This window comes from Typopeltis vanoorti, chromosome 16, assembly GCF_054136105.1.
Source record: "Typopeltis vanoorti isolate ZY-2024b chromosome 16, IOZ_Tvanoo_1.0, whole genome shotgun sequence".
Classification (NCBI taxonomy): Eukaryota; Metazoa; Arthropoda; class Arachnida; order Uropygi; family Thelyphonidae; genus Typopeltis; species Typopeltis vanoorti.
In genome coordinates this window covers 56230187-56251090 of record NC_143564.1, presented here as the reverse complement: position 1 = coordinate 56251090, position 20904 = coordinate 56230187, and the positions used below count along the sequence as shown (strand labels likewise).

Below are 20904 nucleotides of genomic sequence, written 5' to 3'. Positions count from 1 at the left end.
CTTAAAAAAAAAAAGTTTATACATTACTACCTTCAGGGCTGGTGGAAGTGGGCACGCGATGAATGCGGGCGCCGCTATGAAGGGAACGCCGCCGTCGGGACACCGTTCATAAGTTCATTTTTAACAAGCAAAATTTTTATCATGAAAACAAAAAATTCTTAGAATGATCAATGTTAAAATAAATAAGGCCGGATACACCGAATAAAAATTTGAAAAAATTGTATATTGCTGCCTCTTTGATCAGCTGGCTGTTTACAATTTTGCAGTGAGAGCAGGCTAAATGCTTGCCTGCAGAATGTTGTGTCTACTGCAGTCTATCTAAAGTGAAATGGTGAACGGTTTTTATGTGCAGAAATGAACTTTCGTACAAAACATTTGTTGCTAGTTAACCAGTCATATAATACGCATCTCAGTAGGCTACTGACAGTAGCGCAGTGCGGACTATTCTTTCGTCTCTGTGTCGTGTTGTGTAATAATTTCTTGTGGTATAAAATAGAAATGGAATCAAAAATTTTAAAAAAAAGTTATCCTGTGCACAAAATTGCTGCGAAACAATCAGATATTAAGAAAAGAACTGGGGCTCTTAATAAATTTGTTAAAATATTAAAATATTCTGATGCAGATTGTAACCAACTCGATACATCAGAAATCAGAGTTGAAGAACTGTGCACATCATCCAGTTTGCATGAAAGTACTATTGCAACTATTGAATGAGATAACAAGACGCATGATTTAAGTGAAAAACAGTTAGGAGAAGATTTAGTTGTAGTTGACCACGAAACTAACACATTGTTAGTCTGTAAATTTAGAAGATCCAGGTGAATGGGGAAATATTGATGAAAAATTACGAGTTGTTTTAATTGAAATGGGGCCTGTTCAAAAGAAAAATATAATATATCTCAGAGATACATATGGTCATAAATTTGGCGACACGAATTATAATAGAAAAATGGAAAACAGTGAGCTCGTGCCAAGAACATGGCTCATTTATTCTGAAATTTTAAATTCTGTTTTTTGCTTTTGTTGCAAACCTTTTGCACCTACCGAATCAAGTAGTCTTGTAGAAGGTTATAACGATTGTAGAAATGTAAGTAGAACTTTGCATAGACACGAGACTAGTTTAATTCACATGAAAAATTTCTTAAAATGGAAGGAACTTGATAAAATTTTAAAAATCAAAACTACTATTGATTGCGAGACTCAAAGCATGTATGAAATGGAAAAAGAAACATACATTGGACGAGTGTTTTAGAACGCTTGATTGAAATTATAAAATTCCTTGGTAGCCGAAATTTAGCTTTTCGCGGATCATCTGATAAATTATATGAAAGGAATAATGGAAATTTTTTAAAATTAGTCGAACTGTTTGCGAAGTTTGATCCCGTTATGGAAAATCATGTTGAAAGAACCCTACAACAAAACAATAGAGTACACTATTTGAGTAAAGACAGTCAAAATGATATATTGGAAACTTTGAGTAACGCAATCAGGGATACAATTTTATTATCAATTCGAAAATCTAAATATTATTCCATAATTTTAGACTGCATACCTGATGTAAGTAAAACAGAACAAATGACCATTATTATTTGCTTTGTTTCTTGTGACAATGGAATTGTCAAGATCAGGGAAAACGTTTTAGGTTTTGCAGATATATCAGACTCCACAGGACGTGGTTTATGTGCAACAGTAATGGAACAACTGGAAAAATGGAACATTCCCGTTAAAGACATGTGAGGTCAAGGGTATGACAATTGAGCAAATATGAAAGGGAAAAAATATGTGCTCCAAAATTTGCTTTTGAACAAAAATTCTCGAGCTTTTTACGTGCCATGTGCTGCTCATTCTCAAAGTTTAATCATTAACGATGCAGCCAAAGTGAATGCAGATACAATTAGTTTCTTTAAATTATTCAAGAAATATACAATTTCTTTTCATTCTCTCACAAACATTGGGCAATCCTTTTAAAGTTCGTAAAAAATTTGACATTGAAACAGCCATCAGAAACTCGATGGGAAAATAAAATTAATGCAATCCACCCTCTATGATATCAGTTAGGAGAAATTTATGATGCACCTTTTCAAATTTTAAATAATGAAAATTTTAATAAAGAAACTCAGCATGAAGCACAAACATTATGTGCTAAAATGAAGGACTGAAAATTTATTTGTTCTCTTATAATTTGGCATGGTTTACTTAACAGAATAAACCCTGTGAGTAAAATGCTTCAAGACAAAAATATGAACATTACACTTGCTTTAGAATCTATCGTAAACTTAAAAATATTCTTACAAGAGTATCGATCAGATACAAATTTTAAAGAAGTTCTAAAACGGCAAAAGAACTGAGTGAAGAGTTGGATGAAGAAAAAGAATTTAAAACTGGTACGGAAGTCCGATGATGAAAGAAGACATGACAATTTGACTACGAGCATCATGACGAAACGTCACAATCAGCAGAAGATAAATTTAGAGTGAATGTGTTTTATACACTTCTAGATGTTGCAATGTGTTCGTTAATAGAACGTTTTGAACAACTAAAAACATATTATGATAATTTCAATTTATTGTATAGATTACTAGAAATTAATAACGAAGATTTACGAAAAAATTGTGACCATTCAGAGATTCTCTTGAAGGACGGCGACAATAAAGACGTAAATGCAATAGAACTATATGACAAGTTATGTGCTTTTCCGGATATTTTTCTGAAGGATAATTTAAATATTCAAAACCCTTTCGATATTCTTAATTTTATTGTGTCCAATAATTTATCTTTCCCTAACTTTTCAATTGCTTTAAGAATACTATTAACCTTACCTGTTAGTGTAGCGAGCAGTGAACGTTCCTTTTCCAAGTTGAAATTGATTAAAACCAACTTAAGGACAAGTATGTCACAAAAAAGGCTTGTTAGTTTGGCGAATAGCTATTGAAAATGATTTATGTGCAGAATTAGACGTTAAGACCATTATTTCTAATTTTATGAATATGAAATCAAAATCCCTAAAATTTTAATTAAAAAATTTCGAGTATATTTATGTAATTTAATTTATTTTCTGTTATTCTGTAAAGATGCTATTTTTTGAATACTTATATTAAATGTTCTAATTATTTCTGAATTCATTTCTTATTTTCTCATCTATCTTGAGTTTCTCTTGTTTTCCTAAAAGATAGTTCCACTTATAAAAATTGTTAAAAATTTTTACAAGTTACTAAGAATTTAGTAACTTCTAAAATGCAAGAATTTTTTAAACTTTAGTTCAAATAAATTTTAACTTTAATTAAAATTCATTTTAATTTTGTTAGCGACTCGGGTTGGTGAGAAGGCTATAATCCCTGTATCATTATATTCAACGATTAAAGTGAAGCGGTTTTATCAAAATTTAACTTTTGAAAATTTTTTGAATATTTGGGTTTTTAACGATTATCCTGCCTAGTCAACACCCCCGGTTCGTTACATTTAGCGAACTAACGTGTGGCTGTTCTGTCAAAATTTATTTAAGAAATTTGAAATAATTTCAATTTTTATTATCGTAAAAGAACCACACATGCCCAGATCGATTCAGGGGCACTTAGATAGACATTGCATGCGGCGACAAAGACCCTAGTGTCTGCTCTGACTGCCTTCCTATCAAATGGTTTTCTCCAAATTAATTTGTTATCTGTCAGGACTCCATCTATATTGTCAGATCTTATATTTTTGTCTTCTAAGGCACTTTTTACTGTATAAATTTTTCTAGGTCTTCTTTCTGGCAAAGAACGCTTGTTTTGCTAATCTTCCCTCTCCCATTCTGCTTAAGTGACCATACCACCTGAGATTAGCTCTGATGACATATTCCTGAATGTAATGTTAACAATAGCAAGTTCTTTCCTGATATCTTTATTTTTGATAAGACACTGCCATTGATGCTGTCTGTTCACTCCCCTAATCTTTCTCAGAACTCTCATATCTGTTGTCTCCACTCTTTGATGAAGTGTTTTATTTCTAACCCAACTCTCAGATCCATAAGATAAAATTGGCTTAAACACTGTATTGTAGTTTATTTAGTGTTTTAATTAATTTCTCTCTTATTTCATATAAATTTATTCAGTTGACTTCCTACCATACCAGCTTTACTAATTATGTTATCTATTTCCATATTTAATTTGCCCTTCATTAAAAATTGTGCCCAAAAAGCTAAAATGTTTTAGCCTTTTAGGCATGTTAGGTTCTCCATTCATGATGCAGTTGATGTTTTCATTATTTTTGTCTTTTTTTATTGCAGATTTTCATACCAAATTTATTACAATAGTTATTCAATTTAGTCAGGGAATCTTGCAGGATTGTACTGGATTTGTTTAGAAGTATAACATCATCTGCATAAAGTTGAGATTAACATCACCCAAATTCATCACTTTAATTTTCACATTCAGTCTGGTAAATAGTTACCTTGTAAATTTCCCTGGTAAATAGTTACCACCATAGCTGTAGGAATTGCACAGTGCAGTACAGAAATTGAATTTGGTTTAATGGAAAACGTGAAGAGGTAAACGCAGTAAGAAAACATGCAGTTAGTTCTGTAATTTTTTACAAGGCAATAAATGCCTTGTAAAAAAATTACCTCTAAATTAAGTATTTAGAGGTAAATACAAGTAGAAAGCATGCAATTATTTCCTTATTTTTTTACAGGGGCATAAGGAGAGGCATTTGGAGATAAATGCAACTAGAAATTTGCAATTAGTTTGGTATTTTTTAACAAGAGCATAGGGATAGGCATGTAGAAGTAACTGTAACTAGTAAATGTGCACTTAGTTACATATTCTTTTTCGGGGGGGGGGATATGGGTAGGAATTTAGAAGTAATATGCAATTAGAAAATATGCATTCAAAAATACGGAACTAACTACATGCTCCAGGTTGTCCATGAAGCTGAGCAGCAAACTTATACTTCTATGCTCCTTCTATAGGATTTCACTGCCAGTGAACACCTAAAAGAGTGCAGTTCTTAAAGTACAGAAATTATATCCTTTCTTTATATACATGTTCTGATTTTTAACTGATAAAAAAATAGCAAGAATTTCATGATTTTTCTGTTTATTTTGGAAGAAGTCATAACCATTACTATAAGCCATTTCACTTTTTATAGATGGGTAATACGGGAACTCTACTCCAATCATCTGGAATTAAACTCTTAGGTGCTGTAAAACTTCTGCATTTGAGCATATTTAAAGGTTGAATATCATCTACTTCAGCTGTCTTTTAACATTTCAGGTTTTGGATGGTTTTTCTAGTATTGTTATGTGCATTGATATATTCAGTATTGATATATGCTCCTGATTACATTTCTGTTTTGTGTTTTTTACCACTGTGCTGTCACCGCTTGTTTCATTTAGGCACTTTTCAAAGTACTTACTCCAGACTTCTAGAATATCTTTATCTTCAGTTTTCATGCCATTATTATATGTCGTTACTTTCGCTTTTTCTTGTTCTGTGCATTTTACAACTTATGTCTCACTCGTACCAGAAGTTAGCCTCTGACAAATTTATTTATCTTAGATCGACTGCGCTAGCCAGTGATTAGTTCCTGATACTTAAACTTACTTTAATAACTATCTTGACAATATTACTTAGCATTGGGAACACGTGTTATGCAGTCGCGGTTCCCCTCTTTATGTTATGTTAAATGTCTTCCTCCACTTATACAGATTCAAATTTTTTATAAGTGGTAGGTCAGTCTCAAACAACAGAAGCATACAAACTTTGATTTGAGATAATGCATTTTAATACAACTAAGATTCATATACAGGAAATCATGTAATAATAATTAAAAAAAAAAGGAAATAAGTTCATGCACAAATGCCCACGCAACTGCAATAAGCTCATTCAATTCCTCTCACGCACTTCTTAATATGCAGGCTCATACAATTATAATCCAGGAGCATTAGTTAATCAGTGTTATTTCCATGGTTTGAGCTAAGATTAAATGAGACCCCAGTTGTTATGCAAGTTTTGGCAATACAAAATTAATCAAATTACACATGATCGTTCACTCAATCTTATCAATTACAAATCTTGTAAAAAGGAAACTTCTTGCTATAAGACTTATGCAAGTCACAGGCTTAATGTACAGAGCAGTACCTTCATTCATTGTATCTCATATAATAATTCATCTCTTAACTGTTCCATTATAAGCTCACTCAAACACAAATTTACAAATTACAACAGGAAGGTCCATCAAGACGTTTAGTCCCCTTTTTCCTAGTTCACTCTGGTTTTACAGCACTTCTTATACATATAGGGTAAGAGATATTTGCCTTACCGGTTAATCTTCTTAGCGAAGTGGTTCCTTTGTTTTAAGTTTGGTCCTTCCTCGGACGTGGCAAGATTTCCTTGTCGCTCCGCTGTCTTTCTTTATTCATTCCTTTCGAAGTGTTGATTTTTTCTTCGCGATCATCACATTGGCGGCAAACTCACCAATGGCCCTGTCTGCTGGTTCCCTTTTGTTCAGTTGGACTTCCTATACACATTGAGTCCCACAGCAATGTGGAGGGTTGCTGGACATCGGCTATAAGCTTCCTCAGCCTTCACGGCCTTCTCACTGGAACACGGAAAGGTGCAGAAAACAAGAGAGCGTTTGAAATGTGCGCCGCTCCTTATATCTCAGCCGTGAGCGCCCTCACTCTTTGTCTACGTCACTCACTCAGCCGTCTTTGGTTCGTCGGATAACGATGAAGTCATATTCTTTTCTCAGCGGCCTTCACAACGAAATTGTTACTGCAGGGGTTACTGGATTACTTTTTGGGTTTTCTACTGTGTCATGGACTATTGCGTAATGATCAGGCCTTCTGCTGATTGGTCAACAGAATTTTCCCTGTATTGGGTCTTACTCTAAAACAATATTTGAATTATATTACAAGAATACTATCAATTAAGTCAATACAATTTTCATCTACAAGTTATTCACCACCTCTCTTCATCTGCTCTTGATCATTTAAGCATGTCTTTATGTTAAGATACTATTCTCTCATGTTGTGTCTGAAATCAATGGCCGACTTATAGTGGGCCAGTTATTTCCGATAACACCATCTTTATCATTTCCGATTCTTTTTACAATGCTCTTTTCTCCATTTCGAACATCCAGATTTACCTATGGATGTCTAAAAAATCTTATTGATAACCAGGATTTGAAAAATATTTGTTTCACTATGATTTTTTTTCCCCTCATAAAACAAAAAGCATTCTAGTTGCTTCTATGAAATTATCTAAACAAAATCTTCCCATGAATTTTGTTTAGCTAGTGTTACACAGTACATTTTTCTTGTATTCTGTAAGAACACAAGCTGACTTACTTGTAAGGAACTTTTGATATGCTTTCTTCTTTTCCTTGACTGCCTCTTTAACTTCAAGGAAAAGAGACATATAAAAGAGGATAATCATTTTCATATATAAAAATATCTAAAATGAACATACAGTAATCTTTCAATTATCTGATCTCATTGGGAAATCAGTTTGCTGGTGTTGCATAATTGAAGGAATTGTCACATGATACTGTACAAGAAGTCTGTTCACAAACTAACTCATTAAATGATTGGTTAACTGAAGGTTGATGGATAATTGAAAGATCACTGCTGCATTTTCCTGCTAGACTGTGTTAAAAAATTTGACTCGAGTTCTAGGCCGGGTTAGATTTCTGTTTAGGACTGAGCTCAGTCTGTAGTTTATTATAAACTGAGAAACTTATGCAGGTTCCTGCACACTTTTTCTTTGTGTGCTAGAGAGAGAGAGAGAGAAACAGCTATTGCAATCAACAAAAAGATCACAAAACTTTAAAAATATGCAAATTAATAAAATAACTATAAAATATGCAAATTAGAGAATGACAGCTGCAAATGGTCAGTCCCTACTCTATATTTGTACTTGATATTCTGAATTTGTAAATTTTTTGGTTGAATTCTAATAAAAATATTTTCCTAGAGGAGAAAGACTGCTGAAGACGAGATAATGATGAGACAGTATCTTAAAGAGGGAGATTTGATTAGTGTATCCTTTAAGTTTAAAATATATCTTTTCACATTTACTTTGAATTTCCCACAAGGAACAGAAGATTATTTCTTGATTGATAATATCTGCTTTTTATTAGAAAGCTTTTCAGTTCAATTATATATAACGTTCTAGATTTTTTTGATAAACTGCAACAGACTTAGCAATTTTTCTTTTTGTGTTTAAACTTGTTTTGTGTTTTTAAAATCTTTCTTGAGATTTTAAATAAGGAAATTACTCTTCTGTTCTCATGTTTTAGTTTATGTTATGTAAAATTTATGAAATCATCTATACTATGGATGTCTAAAAAATCTTATCGATAACCAGGATTTGAAAAATATTTGTTTCACTACGATTTTTTTCCCTCATAAAACAAAAAGTGTTCTAGTTTTTTCTATGACAATGATGTAGGCATAATAACTTCTGTTTTTCTACTGTTATTAATCTCTGCATGTACTTAGATTACTTAGACATTGATATCAAGTCAGTTAAGTTTTTATTATGAATTTTAGTATTGTTGCATATATAAAATTTTAAGTTTTTTTTCTTTTTGCAAAATAACTGTGAATAAGATTAATGCTGAACCTCAGAATAAAAATATGTATTATGTGTCAACTGAGTGGATTCCAAACTATTTCTGTGGAATTTAAAATTAATGTGTGTGTGTGAATATGTATGCTGCTTAGAAAAAGGAAAATAAACCTTGTAGTCATTCTTGAAATGGCTACAAGAAGAGAACTGACAGAGTTTGAAAGGGGCATTGTGATAGGATGCTGCAGACCTATCTGTTTTTGAAAATTGTTGACAAATTAGGCCATTCCACGTCATCAATCATCAGTAGTACCATACTGAGATGGAAGTGCAGGGAGTCAATTTCAAGTGCTACCTGCGTTGGTGCTACTACCACCACACTCACCAAATGTGACCATAGGGTGCTGCGAAGGATCATATGTAAAAATCGGGCATCAGCTGGAACACAAATCTGCACAACATTCAGAAGTGAGGCTCACGACATGGGTTTCCGTGGCAGGACTGCAGTATATGCAAGCTCCACATTATCTGAACCTGCATTCAGCATTGTCTTCAGTGGTGCAAATAGTGTTTACAATAGAATGGAATCTTAAAGCTGTGTTATGGAGCGACGAATCACACTATACCCTGTACTGAGCAGATGGATGGGTGTGCCGGATGGCCAGCAAACGTCTCTTACCAGAATGTGTAACCCCAACTATGAAATTCGGAGGTGTGATGGTATGGTCCGAGGCCAAACCTGTTTGGCCTCAGACCATACCATCAAGTTTGGCCTCAAACCTCTGTTTGTGGTGCTGTGAACATTGAAATCTGAGAGGTATCTAAACATTCTGGACAAAGCCATGATTCTTACTTGTGACGTTTCTACAGAACTGACCATTGTCTCTTTTAGCAAGACAACGTATCATGTCATAAGGCTGATGCTCTAACTATGTGGTTTATGGACATGAACATCACCACACTTGACTGGTCTCTATGGAGCCCTGATCTTAACCCTATTGACATTTATGGGATGAACTGGAGTGCCAGGTAAGGTCAAGAGACATCTGCCCCACAACAGTCTTGGACCTCATTACATGCCTACAGGAAGAATGGTCCAAAATTCCTACTGATTGTTATCGTATACTTGTGGAAAGTATACCCTGTAGGATTACTACAGTTATCACAGTGAAAGGAGGGCCTACATCTTATTAAGGCGGGTACTATGGCTATTTGTTCCTCATTCTGTTGATTTCTTTGAAAGCTGTGTGTGTGTGTGTGTGTGTGTGTGTGTGTGTGTGTGTGTGTGTGTGTGTGTGTGTGTGTGTGTGTGTGTGTGTGTGAAGAAATGCTTCAATGCCTTCACTTCGTTATTGAAGCATTTCTTTGCAGACATTCATTGCACACAAAGAAGATATCTATGCATGTTTCAGAAGAATTATATCCAAAGACAAGTATCATTTATGTCCAAAGATTGTAATTATTTTTGATAAACAAGTTCTTTTACAAGCTTTGAAGATAAGATAATTGAGAAATATTACCATTTTATGCAGATAACTTCACAAAGTTTCTGTCATTAACTTCATTTATTTTCTTGCAAAGTTCAGAGACATAAAGTGCAATAGCAACAAAGCTTTACATTGGAGTCCTTCTGCAAAACATCAGTTAACACTTGACTCATTTTATTCCTTCTGAATATTTAAAAAGTTCAGTAATGTAGATATAGGAACTGAAGAAGAATACATATTCCTATTGAAAATCACCTCTCTCCAGAGCAGTGGTAGAAGTAGATCTAGAATGCAAATTATTCAAAGTTTCTTAAAGTAATTCCAAACCAGATTAGTTAATCAGGGGGCCAAAACTGCACTCATTTATAGCTGTGCATTTTTTAATATGGTTTTGCTATTGATGTATTCTGTTTATCTCCCTAATTCCCATTAGAACTCGCCTGCATGCACGTGATCTCCACTCCGATTTAACTTTAATTCCTTCTGTGACAGAAGCAAAAGGATTAGTTCAGTTACTTAGGAAACTTTGCAAGGATGTATAATTTAGGTGGAGAACTTGCAATGGCAGAAGTGATAGGAACTGATGTGTGAACAGAAGTAGATGAACTTGTAAGTACTTCAAATATTACAAAATCTTAGTGTGTTATGGGTTTTACATATATGTTATGGGTTATTTATGGAAACTAGAATATCACATGTTGCCATTGCCTCTGACCAGTCTGTTAATTTAAGACTTGGCTCTGGCAGGATCCAAAGGGATTGAAAAGAGGACAAAATCTTACATAAAAGGAGACTCCAAAACACAGGTAGCAAATTATATACTGAGCAGCATTTCAGGAGTGGTGGTTAAGATATTCGAAAAGTTGGTTAAGGTTGATTGCAGAATTCAGGAATTGATGGGTAGAAATATAATGCTTAATGAGGGATAGTACCATGGCTTTGTGAAGAGCAGTTTTTACCATAATAATTTACCTACACTCTCAAGTCAAGTGACAGTTCAGTTAGATAAAGGAAATGGCTACATTTCTTTTATTTGATTCAACTAGCAGCGATATTACTAGATTTTGTAAAGGCATTTGATAGGATTAGTTGGAGCACTGGAGACAGACAGCATAGTAGTATATGATGAAGTAGAATCCAAGAGAAGGCAGTTGACCAGTGGTGTGCCACAGGTTACCTGCTTGTGCATGCTATAGGAACTCTGTAATTGGGCTGTTGGTATTTACACTGTACATTAATGGTATAAGAGATTAAGGAGGAACATCCAATTGTTTGCTGATTATAGAAAATTGGTGAGGGCAATAATTAACGAAAGTGATGTAGAGGTCCTGAAGGATGATTTAAATAGACTGACACTATGGACAAAAAAATGATGGCTGCAAGTTTAACGTAGCCCAGTGAATGGTTGTGCACTTTATTGCATACCCTTATACTTACTGTATTACAGTGATGGAAATGAACTTCAGGAACTTGACAAGACTAAGGATTTGGGGTTGTGGTGGATATGGAGTTGAATTTCAGAGTGCTTATTGTGTAGAGTTAGGCAAAATAACTGAAAGGATTACTTAATTCTTGAAGATTGCACTGATAGATACAGATAAGAAATTATGATTGCTCTTTATAAGGCTATGATACAGCTGCCACTGCCACCACCATCACCACCACTACCACTGGATTGCTTTGCACAGATTGGGTTACCCAGATTTCTTGGGGTGTAGTAGAAATGTTGGAAAGATCCAGAAGTGAATGACAAAAATAATGGGTGGTCTTTAGATTGCTCCCTATGAGGATAAACTTTGTCATTTACAAAATGTAACTGATAGGTAGAAAAATGAGATATATAATGGAAATATGTTAACACACAGGTTTTATAGATAGATGCTAAAGCAGTTTTATTAGCATAAAGGGAGAAAAAACAAGGGGGGCACCTATGGATGTGTGCACGGGCGCAAGAGTGTGGTTAGCAAGGATGTGAAGAATATATTTTTTGCTCGGTGAGTGGTGAATGAATAGAATGAATTAAATGATAGAAATTGTGTAAATAATACTAAGCGTGATCCTCCTGCAGTGAATTTGGGGACTCGGTGTAGGTTCTTGCATAATATGTTATACAGTATGATGTATAATAACTATGACAAAATTGAGTTTTGAGTCTTAAGAGAAAAATATTGTAACCTGAAATGATTAATGCTGTGAAGACTGATTGCTTGAAACTGTGAAAATGAATGTGATTGTAAACAAAAAATAAAATAAATAATAAAAAAATACTTCAAATGCTATAGTTTGCAGCAAATATCATGGGTAAACAAACATTCCTAAACATATCTGATGGGTGTTAGTTTTGATGCGGGCATCTCTATTCAGGGTGCAGTTAGGATATCACATTCTGAAAGTGAACAGTTATATATACTGGTCTAGAGCATCAGTTCCCAACCGGTGGTATGCATACCTCTGAACGACTGAGCACATACTCCTGGGGGTACGCATACCACTGGTTGGGAACTGATGCTCTAGACCAGTATGTATAACTTTCTCAACACCACCCTTCTCAATAATATGGTATCATTAAAACTTGCAGCAGATCATCATCATCATCATCAAATTCCTGCCATGTACCCTCAAGGGGTGTACAGGATATGATAGTACTACATGAAAAAAATTACATCATTATTAATTTCCTATCTACAATTTTCCTCCAAATCAGTCTGTCACTTGTCAAGACTCCAACATTATCAGATCTTATATTTCTATTGTCTAAAGCACTTTGTACTGTATCAATCCACCTATATCTTGGTCTTCCTCTGGGTTGTTTTGCTGCCAACCTGGCAGAGAACACTTGTTTTGCTAATCTTTCCTCGCCCATTCTGTTTAAGTGACCATACCACCTGAGATTAGCTCTGCTAACGCATTCCTAGATGCTGACAATGTCAAGTTCTTTCTTAATATTCTCGTTTTTAATATGATATTGCCATTGATGCCATCTGTTCACGCCTATAATCTTTCTCAGGACTCTCATATCTGTGGTCTCTAGTCTTTGGTCAAGTGTTTTACTTCTGACCCAGCTCTCAGATCCATAAGTTAAAACTAGTTTGAACACTGTCTTGTACACAGCTAATTTAGTGTTCCGACTAATTTCTTTCTTATTCCATATGAATTTATTCAATTGACTTCCCACCATACCAGCTTTGCTGATTCTGTTGTCTCTTTCTATATTTAATTTACCATCTTCAGTAAAAATCGTGCCTAAGTAGCTGAAATGTTTTACTTGTTCCACAGGTTCTCCATTCACAACAAAGTTGACATTTTCAATGATTCTGCCTATTTTCATTGTCTTTGTCTTTTTATTGCTGACCTTCATACCATATCTATTACAACAGCTATTCAATTTAGTCAGAGAGTCTTGCAGACTTGTAGCAGATTTATTTAGAAGTATAACATCATCCGCATAAAGCAAAGAGCTGACATTAACATCTCCAATTTTGATATCATGTTTAATACCACTTTCCTTCATAATGTGATCCATATAGATAATGAATAACAGAGGGGATAATGTACATCCTTGTCTCACATCAGATTTAACATTAAACCATCTTCCTGTACTTCCTTCAATTCTAACTGCTGACTTACAACTCAAATAAAGACTAAGTATTGCTTGATATAATGCCCCATTGACACCATATAACTGCAGCGTATTGAATAGCTTCTCTCTTGGCACCTTGTCATATGCCTTTTCCAGATCGACAAAACTTAAATACAGATCTTTGTTATATTTCCATGCTTTCTCGACTATTTGTCGTAAAGTGAAGATCTGATCCTGACAGCCTCTATTTGGCCTGAATCCAACTTGTTCTTCACCAAGCTTTCCTTCCACAATTCCTCTCAACCGTTTCTCAAGTATACTTGCATAGATCTTGCCAGGAACACTCAGTAGGGAAATACCTCTGTAATTCTCACATGCAGTTTTATTTCCCTTTTTATATATGGGTACTATGAGAGCTCTACTCCAATCATCGGGAATTCGTCCCTCTGTCCAGGCTTTCTGAACTATGCAGTGCAGCCACTGTAAAACTCTTATACCACCATACTTCAGCATTTCTGGTCGAATATCATCTACTCCTGCTGCCTTTCCACATTTCAAGCCTTTGATGGCTTTTTCTACTTCAAGTATGGATATGTATTCCTGACTGCATGCCTGGTCAGTGTTTTTTACCACTGTGCTGTCATCACTGCTTGTTTCATTTAGCAGTTTTTCAAAGTAATTACTCCATACTTCAAGTATATCTTTTTCTCCTGTTTTCATGTCACCTTTATCATCTCTAATTCCTTTTACAGCACTCTTTCCTCCATTCTTAAGCTTCTTCAACAACCTCCAGAATATTTTGCCACCTTCTTGATATTTATTTTCTATATTCTTGCCAAAGTCCTCCCATGACTTTTGTTTAGCTAGTTTTACACAGTGTTTAGCATTCTTGCATTTGTCTCTATATTCTCTAAGAGCACAAGCTGACTTATTTGACAGGAACTTTTGATATGCTCTCTTCTTTTCCTTCACTGCCTCTTTAACTTCCTGTGACCACCAGGGAGTTCTGATTTTTTTATCCTTACAGATAACCTCACCACATGCCTCTCTGGCAGAATCAATCAATGTTTTCTTCAGAGTTTGCCACTGAATCTCCAAGGTTTGAGTCCTGTTCTCAAACTCTTTCATTTTCTTTTCAATAATCTTTGTGTATTTTAGCCTACAGTTCACATCTGATAGCTGCTCAACTTTTATTCGCTTTAAAACTTTCTTACATGTTATTCTTTTCAATATGAAATTCAATTTTATCCTGCTCAAGACTAAATAGTGATCACTTCCAATTTCAAATCCTCTGTACACTCTGGTGTCCTGCACCAGGGAGAAAACATCACTATCAATAATAACATAGTCAATGTGACTTTTCTTATTCCTAGCCTCTTCTCTCCGTGTGAATTTGTGCACATTTTTATGTTGGAACATGGTTAGTAATAACCAGTCCATGTCCTGAGCAGAAATCCAACAGATATTTGCAATTATTATTAGCTTTGCTCTTTTCTCCAAATTTTCCCAAAATATTTTTGTATGTCTCACAATCTTTTCCTACTCTGCTATTTAGATCCCCAACAAGGACCAACTATTCATTTTTCATTGCGTCAGTTGCTTTTTCTAAAGCCTCAAAAAATTCCTCCACTTCTACCTTAGTAGAACCTTCTGTGGGACCATAGGCACAAATAAGTCTCATTGTCCAGTTCCCCATTCTCATATTTGCCCACATTACTCTACTTGAGACTGACTGCCATTCAAGAAGATTAGCCTCGTATTTTGTGTTGAATACTATGGCTACTCCTTCTTTTCCTTGATTGTCATTGCCTGAATATAACATTTTGTATTTATTGCTCAGAAAGATCTCACCAGTTTTGGTCTTTTTTGTTTCAGTCACCCCTATTATGTCGATCCGGTACTTATCTAATTCCTCAGCTAGCTCCATTTCTTTGCCATTCAGGCTTCTTACGTTGATAGTACCGATCTTTAACTCTGGTGATGTTGAGGTGGGGTTTATTTTCAGATTTGTTCCAGTAGCTGACTTTTTGCTGTTCGCCCTGGTTCCCTGGCGAAAACAACGGAGGCCGTGTTTAACCGGGCAACATCCCAGCCGGCATGAAATTTTGTCATGTTGTACCATCATTCTATATTTTGGTTTAACCAATAAGAATACAATTTGGTCGGCTAAATCCCAAATTGCCAGCCCATCCTCGTCCGTTCAGTATCCAAGTAGATACCCAACAGGGTGCACCACGAGAAGGTGAGGATTGGACATTAGGTCAGAAGCCCTGGTCGGTTCTCCGCATTCTTTTAAAGGCTATGTGGAGGTCTCCTCTCACTTATACAGCTTTGACCCTTTATCACGGGTAAACAAACATTCCTAAACATATCTGATGAGTGTTAGTTTTGATGTGGGCATCTCTATTGGGAGTGCAGTTAGGATATCACATTCTGAACGTGAACAGTTATATATACTGGTCTAGAGCAGGGTTTCTCAAACTGTGTTCCCTGGAAAGTGAATAGGTGTTTTGCGAGAAATTCTGAAATTTGTCATTTTAGTTTTCTAAGTTTTTCATGAATAAATATTTTATAATAAAAATATTCTGAGGAGAATAATATTCGTGAATATGTCAAAAAGCTAGAACACCTAATGACACCTGTGTATCGTTAATTTTCACACATCGAAACGTTTCGACATTTGGGAAAGGGAATAACGCTATTTATGAAGGGTCATAGAAATTGTGTGCAAGCCCATTACAACAATTGGTGTCATATCTTCTGTTCTCAAAACTGAAGGAAATGACATCTGTGTTGCAAATGTCAGTGACCAAGCAGCATATTTTTAAACATGGAAGTATTCATGAATTATTGTTAATTTTTACACATTGAAATCTTTCAACAATCGGGAAAGAGAGTACTGCCGTTTATGACCAATCATAAAAATTGCCTGCAAGCCGATTACAACAATGGGCGGTGTGTTCTCAAAACTGAACGAAATAGCATCTGCGTTGCAAATATCAGTGACCAATCAGCAAGGAAGTATAAAGAAAATTTTTCCACTGAAATTGAAGATCAAGGTAGTCTGTATCCGGTTCTCAAATCTATTACTACTGAATACTTTCTTTGCAAGTTCGTATTGCAGTGTGTAAGTGCTTGTTCTGAAACCGGAGTGCTATGATTTTTTTAAAAAATGTAATAGGAATACAGAGTTAAAATTAATATGAATAAGAGACAAGGCACTTTGTCTCTTATTCATATTAATTTTAACTCTTATTGAAGGTGTTTGTGATGGAACATATAGTGAGTCATCCACCTCAAGCCTATAAAGATCTCCAGGGATGTACAAAAGGAGGGGAAAACTACCAGCACACAGAAGAAAATTCACCAAATATATTTATAATATTATAAATATATTTGGTGATCAGAATGGGATATGTCTATGAAAATCAGCACACATTAATTTAATGATGTTTGCCTGAAGAAACTACAACATGCTACAACATTTCATTAGTCTAGCGATTGTTAACTAATTTAAATGTAATTTATATTTGTCAACATGCCACACTGTATACATAAGTATACTAATACTCTTAATGATTATGCCATAATTAATTATTAATACTTATGTTAATGTATGAACTTTAAAAAATTTGGAAAGGTATTTACGAGTAAATTTGTTGGGACTGGGCCCTCGGGGAAAAAAAATCAGCTAACACCTTTTTATTCCCATATATAGGGAGTAGGCGAGGCGACTTTTAAAAAAAGAATTCTTACTCTTTTAAATAATTTTATAATTAATATCTGATTTATTTTGAACTGTTTAATTTTTGTTACTGAACATTTTATCAAATCATTCTTATTACAATTGCTTTTACATTATTTGATACGGTTTAGTACTTTTCTTACAAGTATTGTTACAATTCATATTTACTTTTGTGTGTTGCAGTCTTTTTTTACTATTTTGCAATATTCATTTACTTTTATATTATTCGACATTTCTTATTTATAATCTTATTGTTTTTCATACTAAAGTTACCTTTACAACACAATTCTATTTGTTTTTATTATAGCACTGACAAATATTGTAATTTGAATATTATTGAAAAAATACCCATGGATTCTTGTTTAAAGACAGGAACTTTAACATAAGGAGGAGCAAGTACTTCTGCTGACACATCTATTCGTATGATTGGAGAAGATATGGAATTGCAAACTGTGGTTTCTTCAAACGCTAATATTAAAGAACAAGAGTCGTCTAAGAATAGACCAAAACGGAAGTACCATGAAAGTTATTTAAATTATGGATTTACGTGTATTGGCAGTACACATGCTCCTGATGTTTTGTGTAATAAAATACTAGTAAACAGTTCTTTAGCTCCAGCTAAATTTTGTAGGCACTTCGAAACGAAACACACTGATTACAGAGGAAAAGATATACATTTTTTTAAGAGACGACGTGACTCGCTAGAAAAATCTAAACTTTAAATGGCTACAATTGCTACAACTGAAAATGCAACAGAGGCATCTTTTCGCGTGAGTTACTGCATTGCACTTCATGGTGAAGCTCATACAATTGGTGAGACGCTCATTAAGCCTTGTGTGAAAGACATTGTATCATGCATGTTAAACGAGCAGGTTGCTAAAAAAATAGATGCAGTACAATTATCAAATAATACTGTTTCACGCCGCATCAAAGATCTTTCTTCTGACATAGAAAAAAGAGCTAATTCATGAACTTAGACTGCAGTGAATATTCATTGCAAATGGATGAATCTACCGATGTCGCAGGACTCGCTGTATTACTAGTGTTTGTTTGTTACATATTTGATAAAAGTATTGAAGAAGATTTACTCATGTGCAAATATCTACAAGAAAAAACTACCAGAGAAAATATATTCAACTATATTAATAATTATATTACAAAACAGGAAATCGGTCGGGAGAAGTGTGTTGATATTTGTACAGATGGTGCTCAAGCAATGGTAGGAAAGATGAAGGGAGTTATAACACGTATCCTGCAAGTAGCTACAAGAGAGACCAAAAGTCATTGTGTTTTGCATAGACAAGCACTAGTAACAAAAAAATTCCTACATATTTAAAAACTATTTTGGATGTAGCCGTAAAAATGATCGACTATGTAAAATCTCGACCACTTCAATCCAGATTATTTAAAATTTTGTGCGATGAAATGGGTAGTGCACATAACGCACTTTTATTACATACTGAAGTGATCCAGACAAAAAGCATTATTGAGGCTTTTTGAACTTTCTAGTGAATTAATGGTCTTCTTGATGTCACATAATTTAGGACAAAATTTTATTGAATTATAAAGAAATTCTTCATGGTTGATGAGTCTTGCATATCTGGCAGATATTTTTACAAAGTGCAATGAAATTAACTTATCATTACAAGGAAAGAATATTACAATTTTTAATACAAGAGATAAAATTGCATCTTTTGATAGGAAGTTGCAATTCTGGATTTCTACAGCTGAACAGATTAATTTTGATTGTTTTCCCACCTTGCATGAATTTTTGACTGAAATAAATTCTAAAGTAAATGAAGAAGTATCTAACGTAATTTTAGAACACTTGCATAACTTGAGATTAACCCTTTTGCAATATTTTCCAAAATCCAGTGAGGACAATTCCTGGGTTCTGAATCCATTTACAGTGACAGCTAAGCCAGCAGGCTTCAGCGCAAGTGACTATGAAAATCTAATTGACTTAATTAGTGACCCTGATTTAAAACAAAAATACAAAGAACTGCCAATAAATGACAAGTTTGTCAAAACTAGCTATTCTTGTTTTACTTCCTTTTACAACGACATATTTATGCGAGGCAGGATTTTTATATTATGCTGCAACCAAATCAAAGTCCAGGAACAGATTCGACGCTACACCAAATATGAGAATTCAACTTTCTAATATTGTGCCTGATATCAAAAGAATTTGTAATTCAAAGACCCAAAAACTTCGGAGTCATTAAGAACTTAATTTGCAATATACGTTTTACTATTTTTATGTGTTTTGTTTTTACTAATTAGCATTTGACAATTAATGATTATTTTTTCTTAACGGTTAGATTTACTCATTTATTTTATTTATATTTAACCTACAAAACCAGCACACAGGATAAAACGTCTACATTCACTCGTAAGTACTTATAATGATATTATAAATTTTTGGTGATCAGAATGGGATACGTCAATGAAAATTAGCACAAATTAATTTAATAATGGTTTAATTGATGTATTATTAATTAATACATTACAAAATAACCAAGGTGTTCCGTGAACATTTCAGGATTTGTGAAGTGTTCCGTTGTAGAAAAAGTTTGAGAAACCCTGGTCTAGAGCATCAGTTCCCAACCGGTGGTATGTGTACCTCTGAATGGCCGAGCACGTACCCCTGGTGGTATGCATATCACCAGGGGTACGTGCTTGGGAACTGATGCTCTAGACCAGTATGTATAACTTCCCAACACCACCCCTCTCAATAATATGGTATCATTAAAACTCTAACAATAGAAGCTATAATCTTTGTTCCAGTGGAACCTCTCAACAGAACTCAACTGTATACACAACCTCTTCCTATTCAATGGCTACAGTGCTTACAGAATTAAAAAAATAATCTTTTCTCCATTCCTTCAGAAGGATATCAGAAATGCCGTTGCTATCCCCTACACCTGAGGGACATCAGAAAAAATAGCTAGGTCTTTAAAAAAGTAGAACCCTCTACACAGTTTTTAAGCTGCACCGGAAACTTGCTACCCTTATCCATTCTACCAAAGATCATCTCCCTCCTCTCTCAGTGTTTGGAGTGTACAAAGTACTCCAACAACCAGTTCCTGCAAGTTGGCTTACTTCGGACAGATAGGTAGATCAGCCACCATCTGTTTAGATGAACATAAATCTTACATTTGCAATAACGACTATGGTCAATCTGGTCTTGGCAGACCATGTATTGAAATCACTCACAGGATCTTCAGGAAGAAAACTACCATGCTCCATCATAGTAAATTTAAAAAAGAAAGACTGTTTTTGGAATCTGCAGCAGCACTCAGAAATCAATCTAATTTAAACAAATATGGATGCATAAAACTTCCCAAAATTTGGGGAAAATAATTGTCAGAGGTCCCAGTTTATATCCTACAAATGCCCAAAGGTGACTCTCAAGTCCTATCTACATGGTGTGCCCATTGGGTGCACCATCTAGGTAGGACTTTAGAGTCATCCACATGTTTCATTGAGTATTGTGTTGTCTTTGTGTGTAGGTTACAAGTGTTATTTATACTCCCTGAAGAT

At 34.6% G+C, this 20904-nt stretch overlaps 1 protein-coding gene across 1 annotated transcript in view; it reads left to right on the top strand.

The window, feature by feature from the left end:
* Rrp4 (exosome complex component Rrp4) overlaps positions 1-20904 on the top strand; it is a 110047-nt gene that overhangs the window by 39065 nt on the left and 50078 nt on the right. Inside the window, exon 4 of the mRNA XM_090406246.1 lies at positions 7953-8018. Within this exon, the coding sequence (XP_090262372.1) occupies positions 7953-8018 (66 nt within the window). The remainder of the gene's footprint in view (positions 1-7952; positions 8019-20904) is intronic.